We start from the raw sequence: 15,381 nt of genomic DNA, 5'->3' as shown, positions 1-15,381 counted from the left end.
CCACGGTGGTAGGATTCCATGGCTGACGGTGACGTGGACAGATGCCCCAGAGCTGGCCCGGAACCGGCTTCTGCGCTGCAACTCATTGGCTCGTGGCCTCCGCCCCGCCCACCTGACGCATAACGGAAGTCTTCCGCTAGCCGGGTCCTCCCACGTGATGTGGCACCGGAAGTCGGCCGCTCGCGCTCCAGGTTCTCCCATGTGACGCGGCCAGGGCGAGGGAGGGGTGAAAGAAGCAGAGGCACGCACGCACGCAGTTTGGTCACATGACCCGTCATGTGATGCTACCCGGAAGTCCTCGACAACGCTTTGGTCGCGGTTGGCCTCCGAGCTGCGACCAGGATGTTCTCGGCGGGCGCGGAGAGTCTGCTGCACCAGGCCAGGTCTGCGGATCTGGGGCCGGGGACACGGGGCGTGAGACGAAACCAGGGAGGAGCGGGGAGGCGGTGGTTTCGCTGCGCGGCTCGGGTCCCCGTGTGGCGCCCGGGACGGCCTGCGTGAGTGTGAGGTGCACGACCCAGCTAAGAAGTCCTCCATCGTGTCTGGTGCCAGGCTACGCTGGTCCTGCATTGAGCGCCTAGGTTGCGCCATCCTTCCCAACTAGCCGGTCCAAGACTTGATGGCACTCGGTCAAAGAGGAGGAAATGAGTATCAGAAACCCAGACCTGATGCATTTGGTAAACTTAAAAAGCAAAGGGACAAATCTGGACTCTGAGCTGGGCCACTTGTGGGAAAGGATTAGGATGGAGAAGGTCTCTGGAATCCCAGAGAACAAGAGCTGCGAACAGGACAGAATTCAGAGGACTCAGTGGGTTAACTCCCTTGCAGCCAGGCCTGACGGCCTCAGCCAGACCCCGGGAATCCACGTGGAGAAGGAGAAAATCAGTTCCTTCAAGTTGTCTTCTGATCTCCACTCGAGCATCCCCAGCTGCACATAAATAAATAAATAAATAAATAAATAAATGTAACAAATTTAAAAAAAAGCAAAACCAAAAAAACTCCAAGATAATTCTCTAAGATCCATTAGGACTAAGCGGTGACCGAGCCACACGATCCGCCCACAGGCCCACTGCCCTCCTCAGTAGGCAGGATAGTCTCCGTTTTAAGCAGAGTGTTTGTTACATGGGGACTTAAGTGTTGGCCAGCTTGTGACCGCCTCATGCCAGCACAAAAATAACGTTTCCCACTCAGATTCTGCTCCAGGTCCTGGGACAGGTGATGAAAAGCGACTCATTGAAATTCTTTTTTGTCCTGGGAGGGGTCCCCAGGAGCAGTGGGGAGCTGTGGGAGAATTGGGTCAGTGTTTTAAAGCTGTGCTGAAGCAGGGTATCTTCCGGTCATTTCGTCCTCTGTCGTTAGGCCAGTTCGTGGCTCCCCTTCCTCACCCAGCCTCTTCTGTAGGAACCTAGTGTGACTGAGTGGATCCTGGAAAACCCAAGTAGGCTAGGGTGGTGGGAAGGTTACTGGAGGTCATCCTACAGCCGGCAAAGACATGCAGTGACTGCCGAGAGGAGGCTGTTTTCTTTTTTTTCCCAGGAACTAAATTCAAGCCCTAGACAGGCAGGTCCAAAATTGGGCAGCATGCAAACTGTCAACCCCATCTGGAGACCACAGTAGGGCTGTCAGCCATGGTTTAGGATGTTGGGGGCCCTCCTTAGCACCCATAGGCCCCTCAGGCAGGTTTTTGTTGGGGGGGCGGGGGGAATAGTTGAGACAGAGCCTCACTCTGTGGCCCAGGAGCTTGCTTTGTAGACCAAACTGACCTCAAATGCAACAGAGATCCACTTGACTGTGCCTTCCAAGTGCTGGGATTAAAGGTGTGTGCCACCGCACCAGGCAGTTCTCTCATCGTGGGCCTTTATTTTGTGGTGTTGGGGATGGAATCCAGGGCTGCATGTATCTAAGCAAGCGCCCTTCTGCCGGGCTGCGGTCCCAGCCCTCTTTTCCTTGCTGTTAAGCTTGGAATAGAAGCTGGGAAACTGAGTTCTGCTCTGATGTTTAGTTTGGTCTCGGCATGTTCAATTGAAGCCAGTGACATATCAGGCTCACCTTACACTCTGCTGTAATCTTTGAGCTTCAATGTAGAAGCTTTTACATCCCCTCTCAAAAGTGGGAAGTTCACTAAACCACGTTTGAAGGGCAACTTGGGAGTGCTGGCAATGGTGCTCAGAGGTAGAGTGGCTGCTTCCTTATTAAGTGTAGGGCCCTGGCTTCAAACTCCATCACTGCCAATAAAGGCAGGGGCTGGGGAAAGCAAGGCGTGGTTGTGCACACCTGTAGGTCTTGGAAGGATGAGGAAGGAGGATGAAGAGGTTGAGTCTGGGCTATGTAGTAAGTTCAACTGTGGCTGTATAGCAAGGCTCTCTGGGGGGGAGGAAGAGGCAACTTGGACTAAAGATTCCTGACTTTTGAAAGACTCATAAAACCTTTTACTGAGTATGTTGGCTCACTCTTGAAATGTCAGCACTTGGAAGCAGAGGCAGGAGGATTGCTGCGGACTCCAGGCTAGCCTGAGCTACAAAGTGAGGCCCTGTCTCAAAACAGAGGGGAAAAAAACTTAACAATAGCGTGGGTTTTTTGTTTGTTTGTTTGCCATTGGAACAGCAAAACAAGGTTGGCTGCATGGCCTTTGGTAAAGGGTGTCACTAGGAAACTGGGGGTGCTACATCTCAGTTCCAGGGGAGGAACCTGTCTGCACTCTACCCCTCCCAGGCACTGTGAGCCTGGATGGCTGCTGCTTGCTTTCTCTGTGCTGGTTAGGGATAGTCCCCCAGTGGGGGACGTGCCTGTGGTTCAGGGCAGCACCGTGGTCCCCTTCCTTCCTTAGGGAGATACAGGATGAGGAGCTGCAGCGATTCTGCACCCGGGTCACTAAGCTGCTGCAGGAACCTCCAGGGCCAGCCGCCGTGGATGCCCTACAGAGGCTCTTCCTCATCGTCTCAGCCACCAAGTATCCCCGACGGTGAGTGGACAGCACTGCTGGGAAAACCCTACACATCCAGCAGACAGGTTCAAGCCATCTTCCCTGGGGTGTCAGCGTACGTGCCTCAGGCCTGACATGTCATCTGCCGGGGTCTCGCCCTCCAGGCTGGAGAAGGTGTGTATGGACATGTTGCAGAATACCCTCTGTTCGCCCACAAATCCTGAGCAGCTTCAGGTCCTCTGTGCCGCTATCTTGAGAGAGATGTCACCTTTTGATGACCTGGCCCTGTCCTGTGATCACACCCAAAACACCCGGCAGCTCAGTCTTGTGGCCTCTGTACTCTTAGCCCAGGTAACACAATTGCCACCATTGGGGACAGGGGGGAGAGGTGGCATCTGTTTCTTGTGGTTCTGGGATCACAGGAATACAGCAGACTGGTTTGTCCCTCAGTGTGTCCAGTGCTGCGGAGACCAACTCTGTCCGGAGTCCATCCCCTTGGATGGTCTAATGACTGTCTCATGTGCATAGCCCCCCATGCACACACTCCGGGTCTCTCTTGATAGCTCAGTCGGGCTCCAGGGCCGGGGCTGCCAGTGTGATGTTCTGAGCTTAAAGAGCAGCTGCAGTATGCTTCCCAGGGATCGAACCCAGGTCCTTATGCTGCTGAGACACTCGTGTCCTCAGCTTCCTGTCCTACTTTGAAGGGAGACAGAAAAGGAGAGATCAGCTGTCTGAGCCAGCGCATCTTCAAGATCCTTGAGAACCGGCAGCCCGAGGGGCCCAGCGTCAGGCACCTCCTCCCCGTCCTGACCAAGATCATTGGCCTGGCCCCAGGCACCCTCGTGGAAGGTACTAGACAGTTCTTCCCTAAAGGCCTTCGTGGCTCCTTTCCCACAGTGACTGTAGTCTAGGGTGTGATGGAAGGAGGTTAGAGCTGTCGGAGAATCATGCATAGCTTCCCAGGGTGTACCCATGGTATGGGGTTCTGTTGAGCCCCATTTTCTCTAGAGCAGATTTGGCATCACCTGGGAATCTGGAGACCTAACTTTCCCTCACTGCACCTCCTCCCATCCCCACAGACCAGACCAACCTGCTCAGCAGAAGGCTAGTGGACTGGCTGCGCTACGCCAGCATCCAGCAAGGCCTTCCATACTCAGGCGGCTTCTTCTCTACACCCAGGACCCGGCAGGTGAGTCCCGGCTGCTTTGGAGTCCCAGGGAGCTGAAATCACAAAAGCTCTGTCACAGGCTGGGGGATGAGAGGATGAGGCCCAGGTGGTAGGGCATTTGCCTAGCATGTGTTTAGCCTTAGGTTCAAGCCCTGGAACCACGTAAACGCGTGTGGTGCACACCTGCAGCCCCAGAACCACGTAAACGTGTGGTGCACACCTGCAGTCCCAGAACCATGTAAACGCGTGTGGTGCGCACCTGCAGTCCCAGAACCACGTAAACGCGTGTGGTGCACACCTGCAGTCCCAGAACCACGTAAACGCATGTGGTGAACACCTGCAGCCCCAGAACCACGTAAACGCGTGTGGTGAACACCTGTAGCCCAGAACCACATACACACGTGTGGTGCACACCTGCAGCCCCAGAACCACGTAAATGCGTGTGGTGCACACCTGCAGCCCCAGAACCACATAAACACGTGTGGTGCACACCGCAACCCCAGAACCAAGGAGGCGGGAACAAGAATAAGGATTTGTGTCATCCTCAGCTACGTAGCAAGTTTGAGAACGCACTGGTGTACATGAGATGCTGTCGAAAAAGCAAAGCAATGCTACTGTCTCTGATAGTGCTCATTCCCTCTCTCCCATGCACTGACACCACACACAGCGAGTCAGTCTCACCAGCAGGTTCCTATAGACGTTGCTTATCCTTCCCCTTGGTTCCAGTAAGGTTTCTCATTGCTCTCTACCGTGGAGTGGGGAAAGTCCAGGATGGGGGAACACACTTTGAACCTGACAGCTACTCAGCCTGCGTGGCTCCTGCTCAGTGCCTACAGAGGACGCAAGACACACATCTGAGCTGGAGCTGTCCCATGTGTTTAGGTCTTGGGGCAGGCATGCCTGGATCTAGGAGTATGGGTGCTTTCTACAAGGCTGTAGCCGGACAGGGCAGGAAATGCAGGTCCCTGGCCATGGTGGAGCTCACAGCCTCCTGTACATGACTTCTGTGCTCCTGTGTGCTTTGAGTCCACCAGGCTTGCCCCCAGCCCTGTCCTTCCTCCCACAGCCAGGTCCCATCACAGAGGTGGATGGAGCAGTGGCTTCTGACTTCTTCACGGTCCTCTCCACGGGCCAGCACTTCACAGAGGACCAGTGGCTGAACATGCAGGCCTTCTCCATGCTTCGGAAATGGCTGCTCCACAGTGGCCCTGAGGATCCAGGCAGTCCAGATGCAGGTGTGCCCATGGTAGAACAGAGAGCACTGAGGGGTAGAGAGTGCAGACACGCTGTGGTTGGGTGAGGGTAAGGTGTGGGCAAGACGAAAACCACAGGTGTCTGTGGGCCAAGCAAGGAGTGTGCTGAGTTTGGAGGCCAGCAACAGAGGGCCATTGACCCCAGGAGGAGCCGAGAACACAGCCCAGTGCCTTTGTAAGCATACTGATGTCTCCATGAGGTGTCCCAGAGAGCCAAACGGATCATCCACGGCAGCTATTCACAGGCCTATCTGATTTTGTCCCAGCTGCAGACTTGGTTTGTAGTCAGATTGAGCTGCTCATGGTGGTGTGTGACCACGAGCCCAGCTCTTGGGAGGTAGAGGCAGAAAGATTGGGGAATTCAAGGCCACCCTCAGCTACATAGTTTGAAGCCAGCCTGAGCTACAACCCAGGCTGTCTTGAGACTTTGTCTCAAAAACACAAAATTAAACCAAGTGTAGGGATCCATATCTATCATGCCAGCACCTGGGACTCTGAGGCAGGGGGATTATAAGTTTGAGACCAGCCTCAGTTACATAGCAAGACCCTGTTTTCATACAGTAAAAACAAGAAGAAAACCAACCAGTAGCCCAGATAAATTTGTGCATCTAGCCCTGGTGACAACAGCTTCATACTTGATGACTTGGGCGACCTTGAGCACTCTGGAAAGCTGCTGGAGCGTGTAGTCTGCCCAGCCTGCCTGTCCACACAAGGGTACCAGGGATTATTTTCTCCTACAGATGACAGGTCAGAGCTGGAGGGCTCCACCCTGTCTGTGCTCTCTGCTGCCTCCACTGCCAGCCGACTGCTGCCCCCTCGGGAGAGGCTGAGAGAGGTGGCCTTTGAGTACTGCCAGCGCCTATTGGAGCAGAGTAACCGGAGTGAGTCCCCAGGCTACCAGCACATTTCCCTGCAGGGTGGGGTCAAGGCAGCCAACCTAGCTGAGTGTCTGTAAGCTATAACTGTTTAATGAAACTTGAAAATGATGGTCTCGAAGCTTATGTAATTAGTATACAGGCATTTGTGATGAAATGTTATTTGAAAAAAAGATGTATAATTGCACTAATAATGTGGACATCAGTATTTGAAATATGCAAATAAAGACTAGATGAAAATGTTAAAAAAAAAACTAACCCCGAAACAAAGGCTGAGAGGTGGCTCAGCAGTTAAGAGCACTTGGCTGCTCTTGCAGAGGACCTGGTTTTGGTTCCAAGTATCCACATGGTTTCCCACAGTAACTACAGTTACAGAGGATCTGATGCCCTCTTCTGGCCTCCTCAGATACCAAGCAAGCATATGGTGCACATATATAACATGTAGAAAAAACACCTATTCACATGAAATGAAATTGAAAATAAAATCTTGAAGAGCCATGGGTCTCAGATCACTGTGGGATTCGGAGCCTCCTTGTGTCTGAGGACAGGCCCTACCTGTGTGCCTAGCACCTCGCTTCTGGCATCCAAAGTCCACCCATCTTGTCCACACCTTATGGGCACCAGTCCCTGCCCCCTGTCTTGTCACATGCCTGCTATTGTCCTGATCTCAAACTTGTAGGGCACAGGCTGCCTTGTTATGGGGCTGTTTAGAGACAAGTCAACTTTCTTTTTCCAGGAGCCTTGAGGAAGGGGGACTCCGACCTACAGAAAGCTGTGAGTAGCCTGCAGGGTGCTGGGGCAGTGCTGCCTGACCCTTTGACACAACTTGGTGTCCCTGCAGTGCCTGGTGGAAGCTGTGTTGGTGCTGGACGTGCTGTGCCGGCAGGACCCCTCCTTCCTTTACCGCACCCTCTCCTGCCTGAAGGCCCTGCATAGGAGGCTAGGTGAAGACCCTGGCAGTGAGCGGGCACTGGTGCCCCTTGCCCAGTTCTTCCTGAACCATGGTGAGTCTGGGTGCATGGGAAGTTTCTTCCGGGCATCAGAGGCTGTCACACTTACAGTTTTGTTTGTTTATTGGCAATCTGGGCATGGAGCCCAGGTCCTTCACATGCTAGACAAGGTGCTCTGTCACTGAGTCACACCCAGCCCCTCACCGGAGGACTCTAGGCAGGGGCTCTACCACCGAGTTTAATCCCCAGTCCTCTTTTTATTTTAATTGCTTAATTTTGTTTTTACTTGGTTGATGTGGTTTTACTTTCTTGTTTTAAAACAGGTCCTTCTGTGTAGCTCCAGCTGACCTGGAGCTCATGGAGGTTCACTTGCCTCTGTCTCCCAAGTGCTGGATTTAAAAGGGTGTGCACCACACCTAGCCTCTATTTTGGAATAGGGTCTCACAGAGTTGCCCAGGCTGGTCTTAAGCTTGGGATTCTGCTTCAGCCTCCTGAGTGGCTGAGATTACAATTCTGGGCCAAGCAGGACTCTGCTCTACCGTGGGCCCACAAAGTCAGGAGTCGAGGCCTGCTGCCTTCCTGACAGTGTCCTCATGGGCTGTGCTCTGTGGTCTCAGGGAGGCAGGGCCATCTACAGCAGGCTCTTGGTGTTCTGGAGACACGTGCAGCCCTGTGGCTCTGCCACACTGAGCTCTGGCTAAAGCAGAACTCACCTCAAGTCATAGCAGACTCTGCTGCTGCAGAGCCTGATGCCCTGGCGGCCTCTGGTGTCTTTCAGGGGAGGCGGCCACCGTGGATGCGGAAGCCATCTACCAGCACCTGCTCAGCAGGCTCCCGTCCGAGCGCTTCTACAGCCCAATCCTGGCCTTCGAGGTCACACACTTCTGCACGTGCAACCTGGCCCAGTTCGACCCCCACTTCCTCAGCCTCCTCAGGTTGAGCTTCCCTAGTCTGTTCAAGGCAAGTGTAGACTTTTTGGGGGGTGGGTCCAGGCCTTCTCCCCCTTTCAGTTGATCTCCGTTTGGGACACAGGGTGAGGTGTTAGGACTAGGGGTCTCCATATAACATAACATACAGACAGCACCATCTCAGACAGCCACATGAGATACAGACATGGTACTTCATACATGTAATCCCAGCACAAGGGAGGCTGAGGCAAGGGGATCAGAAGTAAGAGTTCAAGGCCTGCTTCAGTTACAGCCTGGGCTATGTGACACCCTGTCTCAAAAAGCACACAAAGCCGGATGTGTCGGCCCCTATTCTAGCCCTCAGGAGTCAGAGGCATGAGGATCCCTAAGAGTTGAAGGCCAGCCTGGTCTTCATAAGCAAGTTCCAGGACGACCAGGGCCTCATTGTGACACCTTGTCTCAAAAACAAACAGCACAAAGAAAAACTTAGGGCCTGGAGAGATGGCTTAGTGGTTAGCAGCACTGGCTGCTCTTGCGGAGGACCCAGTTTCGGTTCCCAGCACATGGTGCCTCACAACCATCTGTATGTAACTAATTCCGCGGGACCCAGTGTCCTTGCTGTGTCTTCAGGCACTTCATGCACACAGTGCCTACATATATACAGGCAGTCCACGCATACACCTAAAACAATATCTAAAGTCGTGCATAGACGAGAGATGGATGGCTGACTTGGAGCTGGCCAGCTTCAGTTTTGAGATCCCTCTGCTCCCGGAAGCCGAGCTTCCTACATGCCGAATTGCAGGTGTGTGCAGCCGTGCCTGCTTGATCCACGACAGTACTGTAGCGGGTGCATGTGCATTCAGTTCATCAGTGTGAGCCTGGGATGCATCTGTGGGAGCAGGGGATATGTATGTGCTTGTGGAGGTCAGAGGTCAACCTTAGGTGGTGTTCCTCAAACAATGGGGCCTCTCCAAGTAGGCTACCCTGTCTCTACTTCCCCAGTGCAGGGCATACGCCACCATGCCTGGAAATTTTCAGGTTCTGAGGGATAAAACCAAGGTTCCTGTGTGTGCACAGCAAGTGCTTTCCTGACTGCGCCATCTCCCCAGCCCATCGTGTGTCTTTAACTTGTACTTCTCAGTCTACCTGTTAGAACCATTTATAGACCCAGTCCTGCGTGTGTGTGTGTGTGTGTGTGTGTGTGTGTGTGTGTGTGTGTGTGTGCCGCGTGCGCGCTTGAATGTTCATGTATTCCAGGTATATGAGTCTAGATACACGTGTGTGGAGATCAAAACACAAACCCGGGTGTTGTGGTCCTTACGTCCTTGCCCTCCACCTGGTTGTTTGAGGTTGGGTGTGAGCAGGCTAAATGCCCAGCCGGCCCCAGGAACTGTGCTGACTGCCTCCCCAAGGATTGTGGGTGCACACTGCTATCCCCTGCATTGTGCAGGTCCTCGGGTTTGTGCAACAAGCACTTCCTGACTGAGCCGTCTCCCTGCCCCCAAACTCGGTCCTTTTTCTAAAGAAAACAGGAGTAATTCAGAAATGGCTGCTGTCATTGCTGCCACAAAATTGGCTGCAAAAGACAAAATAGAATAGCAAGTATGGCCAGAAACAGCTGCAGCTGGTAAAGACACTTGCTGCTCACAGTCGGGGTTCCCTCCCTGGGACCCATGTGATAAAATGAGAGACCCTGCTCCTGCGCGATGTCCTTTGTCTTCCACCCGTGTGTACGTGTGCACATGCTCACTTTCACTTTGAAACCCTCAAAACATAGCCAAAGATATGCAGTGGGGGGGGGGGGGTACAGGGAGGGCTGAGTCCAGCTGCCCCTGTCTGAACGGAGTGTCTTTGTGTGAGTGGGCAGTAGGAGGCCATTGGACAAGGCCGTGGCCAGCTAGCGTGATCCTGCCCTGTCTGAGCCACTGTGTCTCTTCCTCCCACAGTTCCTGGCTTGGAATAGCCCTCCCCTCACAGCCGAGTTCGTGGTCCTCCTCCCGGCTCTGGTGGATGCTGGCACCGCCGTGGAGATGTTGCACACACTGCTTGACCTGCCCTGCCTAACAGCTGCTCTGGACCTACAGCTCAGGTGGGCCCACTCTGCCCCGGTCAGCCCTGTCCCCTCCGTGCAGCCAGGCACCAGATCTGCCCTCCTCGCTCTGCTCCCATCCCCCCGCACCAGGGCCCCTGCAAGGCTCCAGACCACAGACAGTGTATCTCTGCTCGCTTTGCCACCCACCCCAGCAGCCCCTGAGCCCCAGCGCTCCTCAGTGCACTCATGCTCAGCAAGGGAGTCTCCCATGTTCTCCGGCCCAGAGAGCCTGCGATGCTCCAGCAGGTGCCCCTGGCATCTGGCCAGATAGGACCGTGGTTGACTCGTGCTGAGAGTAGTGTCCCAGCTGAGCCTCTGTCCTCTCAGGTCCTCACAGACCCCATCGGAAAGGCCGCTTTGGGATGTCTCCCTCAGGATTCCCAACTGCCTGGAGGCCTTCCGGGACCCACAGTTCCAGGGACTCTTCCGTCACCTGCTTCGTACCAAGGCCAGCGGCTCCACAGAGAGGTGGGAAACCTGGGCCAATCACCGAACATGATGTAGGACTCTGCCAGAGAAAACGCTGTGTTCTTACTCGGCCTGGGCTCCACCCATTGACCCAGCCCTCAGCTGATGCTGTGGACAGTCCACTTTACAAAGGGGAAACTAAGGCCTAGCATATTCTGGGGACTGAGAGGACCAGGAATGGCCTTCAGGCCCTTGCTGCTGTGTCCCTGGCTCTGCTGTCCTGGGGCCCTTGGCATGTCCTGGCCTGCTTGAGCCCTGTGGAACACGTGAGCAGTGACTACCAGTGGCTGGGCATAGCGTCCCTGCTTCTGACTACTGTGGGGTCACTCAGGAAGGAAAGTGGGCAGGCCCTCAGTAGCCCCACTGTGTCTGTCCCCAGATTGACACCGCTTCACCAGCTGCTGAAGCCCATGGCCAGCTGTGGCCGGGTAACCCAGTGTTCGGAGGCGGTGCCCATCCTGCTTCAGGCCTTCTTCTCAGCTGTGACCCAGGTGAGCCCACTGTCCAGGTCCCTTCCCCTATAGACCTCATAGTCAGGAGGACCCAGGCCAGAGGTGGTGCACTGGCCTTGACCCCACAGGCGGTTTGTCTTGCAGCACCCTCCATGGTCTCGGTAAGAGAGACAGGAAAGGGCTACTCACCCTTCAGCCCTCAGGATGGGGCGGGCTGGCAGCGCAAGCTAGAGCCAAAACAGCCTGTGCCCAGTCCCCTGAGCTCCCATAGCCCAGGGCTTTCCTCCTGACTGCATGTTCCCAGGCTGGACGAGGGGAAGCCCTCAGAACCCCTTGAGGGCGGCTAGGAACAGAGTGGGGCCATTTGAGGTCACTCAGACAACATAGAATCTTAGCCGGGGAACAGGCTTAGATTTTTTTGTTTGGGGAAAAGGCTTAGATTTTTCTCTTTTGTTTTTGTTTCTGTTTTCATATTTGAGACACTGCCTCTCTGTATAAACTGCTGGCCTGGAGCTCACCATGTGAACTAGAGCGGCCACAGACTCTCAGATCCTCCTGCCTCTGTCTCCCAAGTGCTGGGCCTAAAGGTGTCACCACCGCGCCCTGCAGCAGAGCAGGTCCTGAGGGAAAGATGCAGTGCAGTAGCAGAGCCGGGAGGCCGGGGTTTCTGGGTCCTCCTCTGGTTCTCAGGCGCTGGGGAAGGCAGGCAGTGAATGCGGAGATTCACCCCTAAGTCATGTTTCCCTGAGGGTAGAAGATAATAGCGCCACTGCCCAGGACTGAACCTGTCTCTTGTTCTTGATCCCAGTTTGCTGATGGGGCCCTGATCAACCAGCTGGCACTGCTGCTCCTAGACAGAAGTGACTCCCTCTACCAGGTCCCTCAGTATGAGGCCAGTGTGCACAGGTAGGCAGGGTCACCAGTGCTGCGGTACACACACCTCTGCGCCCCCTGTCCTGTGCACAGCTAGGAGTCTGAGCACTCTCCTGTCCCGCCAGTTCCTCCCCAGGTGCAGCTCGCCTCCCATTCATAACATTCTGGTGCTGTCCTCCTCTGAGACTCTGTGTCCTTTGAATGGTGGGCTTACGTCTCTATGGCAGAGATTTCTGTCCACCAAGGTCCCTTTCCTTTAGGGCAGTGGTTCTCAACCTTCCTAATACTGTGACATTTCCTCATATTGTGGTGACCTCCCAACCATAAAATTATTTTCATTGCTACTATATAACTGTAATTTTGCTATTCTTATGAATCCTAATTGTAAATATCTGATATGCAGGATTTCTAATATGCCAGCTCAAAAGGTCATGACCCTCGGGTTGAGAGACACTGCTTTAGGTCGTTTATTCTCATGTAGATGTGCACCCATCCTGGGAATTAAACCTAAGGCCACCTTAACCCTAGATAAGTGCTCTACCACTGAGCCACACCCCAGCCCCTCACTGGGGATTCTAGGCAGGGGCTCTACCACTGAGCCACACCCCAGCCCCTCACTGGGGGATTCTAGGCAGGTGCTCTACCACTGAGCCACACCCCAGCCCCTCACTGGGGGATCCTAGGCAGGGGCTCTACCACTGAGCCACACCCCAGCCCCTCACTGGGGATTCTAGGCAGGGGCTCTCCTCCTCAGTTTTATGACAGGACTCACTCCAGTGCAGCTGTCCTAGAACTCACAGCATTCCTTCTACCTCACTCTCTCCAGTAGCCTGGATTTGAGACAGTCATGTCCCCAGTAGAGTGACTCAACAGGTGACAGTTCTTATCTCCCTGACTTCCACCAGGTGCTTCTGGCTCTTTCCCATCAGATTGGCCGGGCTCAGATCTGCCCTGAGCACGCAGCCTCACAGGGTTTTCTCTCTCCTGGCAGGGTGCTGAGCTCCCAGCTTGTGGTGCTATGCAAGCTGAAGCCATCATTGGTGGTGGAGCTGTCACGAGAGCTTCTGGAATTTGTGGGGAGCGTGAGCAGCATCTGCAGCCGAGCCAGCATGTTCACCTGTGTGGTAAGCACATGCCCACCCTCCCACCATTGGACAGGAAGCCCTGTTGTGTGCTAAGCCTCTGTTCTGGGCTTAGGTATGGGCCATTGGTGAGTACCTGTCGGTGACCTGCGACAAGAGATGCACAGTGGAGCAGATCAACAAGTTCTTTGAAGCACTGGAGGCCCTGCTGTTTGAAGTCACCCAGTCCCGCCCCTCGGCTGACCTGCCCTGCTGTCCCCCACAGGTGGTCACTGTACTCATGACCACGCTGACCAAGCTGGCCTCCCGGAGCCAAGACCTGATCCCAAGGTATCCAGCTGGGGAGTGCAGAGTAGGAGCCCATGAGGGCAGCCATCTGGGTGTGTTAGGGGGCTGTCCTTGGCAGTTAAATAGCTGAGCCCCTCTCTTCCCCAGGGTGTCATTGTTCCTGTCAAAAATTCGGACCCTGGCCCAGAACCCAGCCACCAGCTCCGTGCACAGTGAGGAGGATGCAGAAGCCATCCGTACCCGGGCCACAGAGCTACTGACTCTACTGAAGATGCCCAGTGTGGCCCAGTTTGTGTTCACACCCACTGCAGGCGTGTGCCAGCCTCGCTACCACCGAGACACCAACACAGCCCTGCCTCTAGCCCTGCGCACCGTCAGCCAGCTGGTGGAGAAGGAGGCTGGCCTTTTGCCAGGTTGAAGAAGGGACAGTCACCACTTGAACATTGACTACAGTTTAAGAGCCCGGGCAGCCAGCCTGATACTTGAGTTGAGCTGCAAGCTGGGGCGACTGGAGGAGAGTGGGGAGGAAGGTGGACATGGCCCTGAAGATGGGGTCACTAGTTCCTGGGGATGCGTCATCCAGCCTTGTCCCGGTGGCTGGTCACACTCAGCGTTGAACATGTGATAGATGGCTGAGCGCTTTTCCCTAGGCTGAGCAGAAGCGGCCTGGCTTCTCACTGCTGTTAACTTGTTCCTAGAGTTGGGGCGGGAGCAGTCCAGGACCAATAATAAGGTGCTTATGCTGGGCAGGGGTGGCGCATGCCTTCTATCCCAGCACTCTGGAGCTGAGGCCAGCCAGGGCTACACAGAAACCAAAGCACTCACACCACACACACACACACACACACACACACACAAAGAATTTTAGTGCTTATGTGTAGGTGCTATGCACACACCACAACACACATGTGGATATCAGGAGACAGCTTTGGTGACTCAGTCTCTCCTTCGTGTGGGTCCTGGCTGGTTGTGAGGCTCGGTGACAAGCACTTTGCCTACTGAACCATCTTGCCTTTCCCCAAATAAACCTTTAAGTGCTGTGTACAGCCAAGATCTCTCTGCCGTCCTCAGACTGGGAGATAACCAGAGCCTGAGCATGGCCTGGAGCCTGGGCCCTTCCCACCCTGTCCTGTGTGGCCGGTTCTCGTGCAGGAAATCCCTGGTCCTCATGTTTAGCTCTGGTGTCTTGGATGTGACAATACCAGGAGATGAGGCTGTAGCTCAGCAAGTGGAGTGTGTCCTCCGTGCACAAAGTCCAGCATGACCCAAGCATTGTAGGGCACACCTGCAGTCCCAGCACTTGGGAGGTGGAGGCAGCGGAGTCAGAAGTTCAAGCTCACCCCTGGGTATGCAGTAACTCAGAGGGCTGCCTGGACTACAGAAGAAATTGGGCCTGGAAGACGACTCAGCACATTAAAGGCTTTGTCATAGAAGCCTGATACCCACGTTTGACCCCTGGATCCCAGGTGGAGAGCCAGGTGCCTGGTGTGTGCACACCCGCAGAAACTGCATCAGTCCAAAGCTCACAGGCCTGCTAGCCTGGGGTACGCAGAGCAGCAGGAGAACAAGAACCAACTCCCAGAAGATGTGTTTGTTATGTCTTGCACACACGAGACATTTTAAAAGCCAAATAAATTCGGGTACTCATGAGGATGCCGTGTCTCCAGGGTACACCTGCAGTCGGTGTTGCCTGTTTATGCTGCTTCGTAGTTGAAGGATGTGGGGAGGTACGGAGGGCTCCTACGTGCTCCCGCAGCCCTGTGCAGAAGTGCCCAGGTTTCATGCTGGTGCTCAGGGCTGCAGGGTTCTGCCTGAGTCTTTTTGCAGTTTCTTCGAGCCCTGGGTTGGGCTGCTCTAGAGAACATCATAGCTGGAACTGCTCAAGTACTGTCAGTACATGGCCACTAGGAGGCGCCGTTGCTTTTAGTCTATCACTGGGCAAGCCTTTGACCCTACCCACAGCCCCACCCTTCGCTTTCTGCATCAGGGCTTTGCATTATGTTATCCCTGTGTGAGGTCAGAGCTCTCTAAGAAAAGTAAGGCTTTGGT

General features: G+C 54.6%; 1 protein-coding gene across 1 annotated transcript; it reads left to right on the top strand.

Annotated features, from left to right (window-relative positions):
• Positions 1 to 247: 247 nt before the first annotated feature.
• Ap5z1 (adaptor related protein complex 5 subunit zeta 1) lies at positions 248 to 14,983 on the top strand. The gene is made up of 17 exons (XM_075974247.1): positions 248 to 383; positions 2,828 to 2,962; positions 3,088 to 3,274; positions 3,628 to 3,772; positions 4,003 to 4,112; positions 5,158 to 5,326; positions 6,085 to 6,225; positions 6,956 to 6,993; positions 7,061 to 7,223; positions 7,948 to 8,129; positions 10,024 to 10,166; positions 10,497 to 10,637; positions 11,017 to 11,128; positions 11,898 to 11,995; positions 12,954 to 13,086; positions 13,160 to 13,374; positions 13,480 to 14,983. The coding sequence occupies exons 1-17, from the start codon at positions 343 to 345 to the stop codon at positions 13,748 to 13,750; spliced, it is 2,424 nt and encodes an 807-aa protein (XP_075830362.1). The 5' UTR covers positions 248 to 342; the 3' UTR covers positions 13,751 to 14,983.
• The last annotated feature ends 398 nt before the right edge of the window (positions 14,984 to 15,381 follow it).

This window comes from Microtus pennsylvanicus, chromosome 1 (genome assembly GCF_037038515.1).
Source record: "Microtus pennsylvanicus isolate mMicPen1 chromosome 1, mMicPen1.hap1, whole genome shotgun sequence".
Lineage (NCBI taxonomy): Eukaryota > Metazoa > Chordata > Mammalia > Rodentia > Cricetidae > Microtus > Microtus pennsylvanicus.
The sequence above is the reverse complement of the archived record's forward strand: the minus strand, read 5'-3'. Positions and strand labels throughout refer to the sequence as shown.

Excerpts from the sequence above, each read along its gene's own strand:
- Ap5z1 (XM_075974247.1), top strand. The coding sequence starts at position 343 with ATGTTCTCGGCGGGCGCGGAGAGTCTGCTGCACCAGGCCAG. Across the intron at positions 10,638-11,016 it reads GCCAGCGGCTCCACAGAGAG|ATTGACACCGCTTCACCAGC; the intron begins GTGGGAAACCTG and ends GTCTGTCCCCAG. Across the intron at positions 13,375-13,479 it reads AGCCAAGACCTGATCCCAAG|GGTGTCATTGTTCCTGTCAA; the intron begins GTATCCAGCTGG and ends TCTCTTCCCCAG.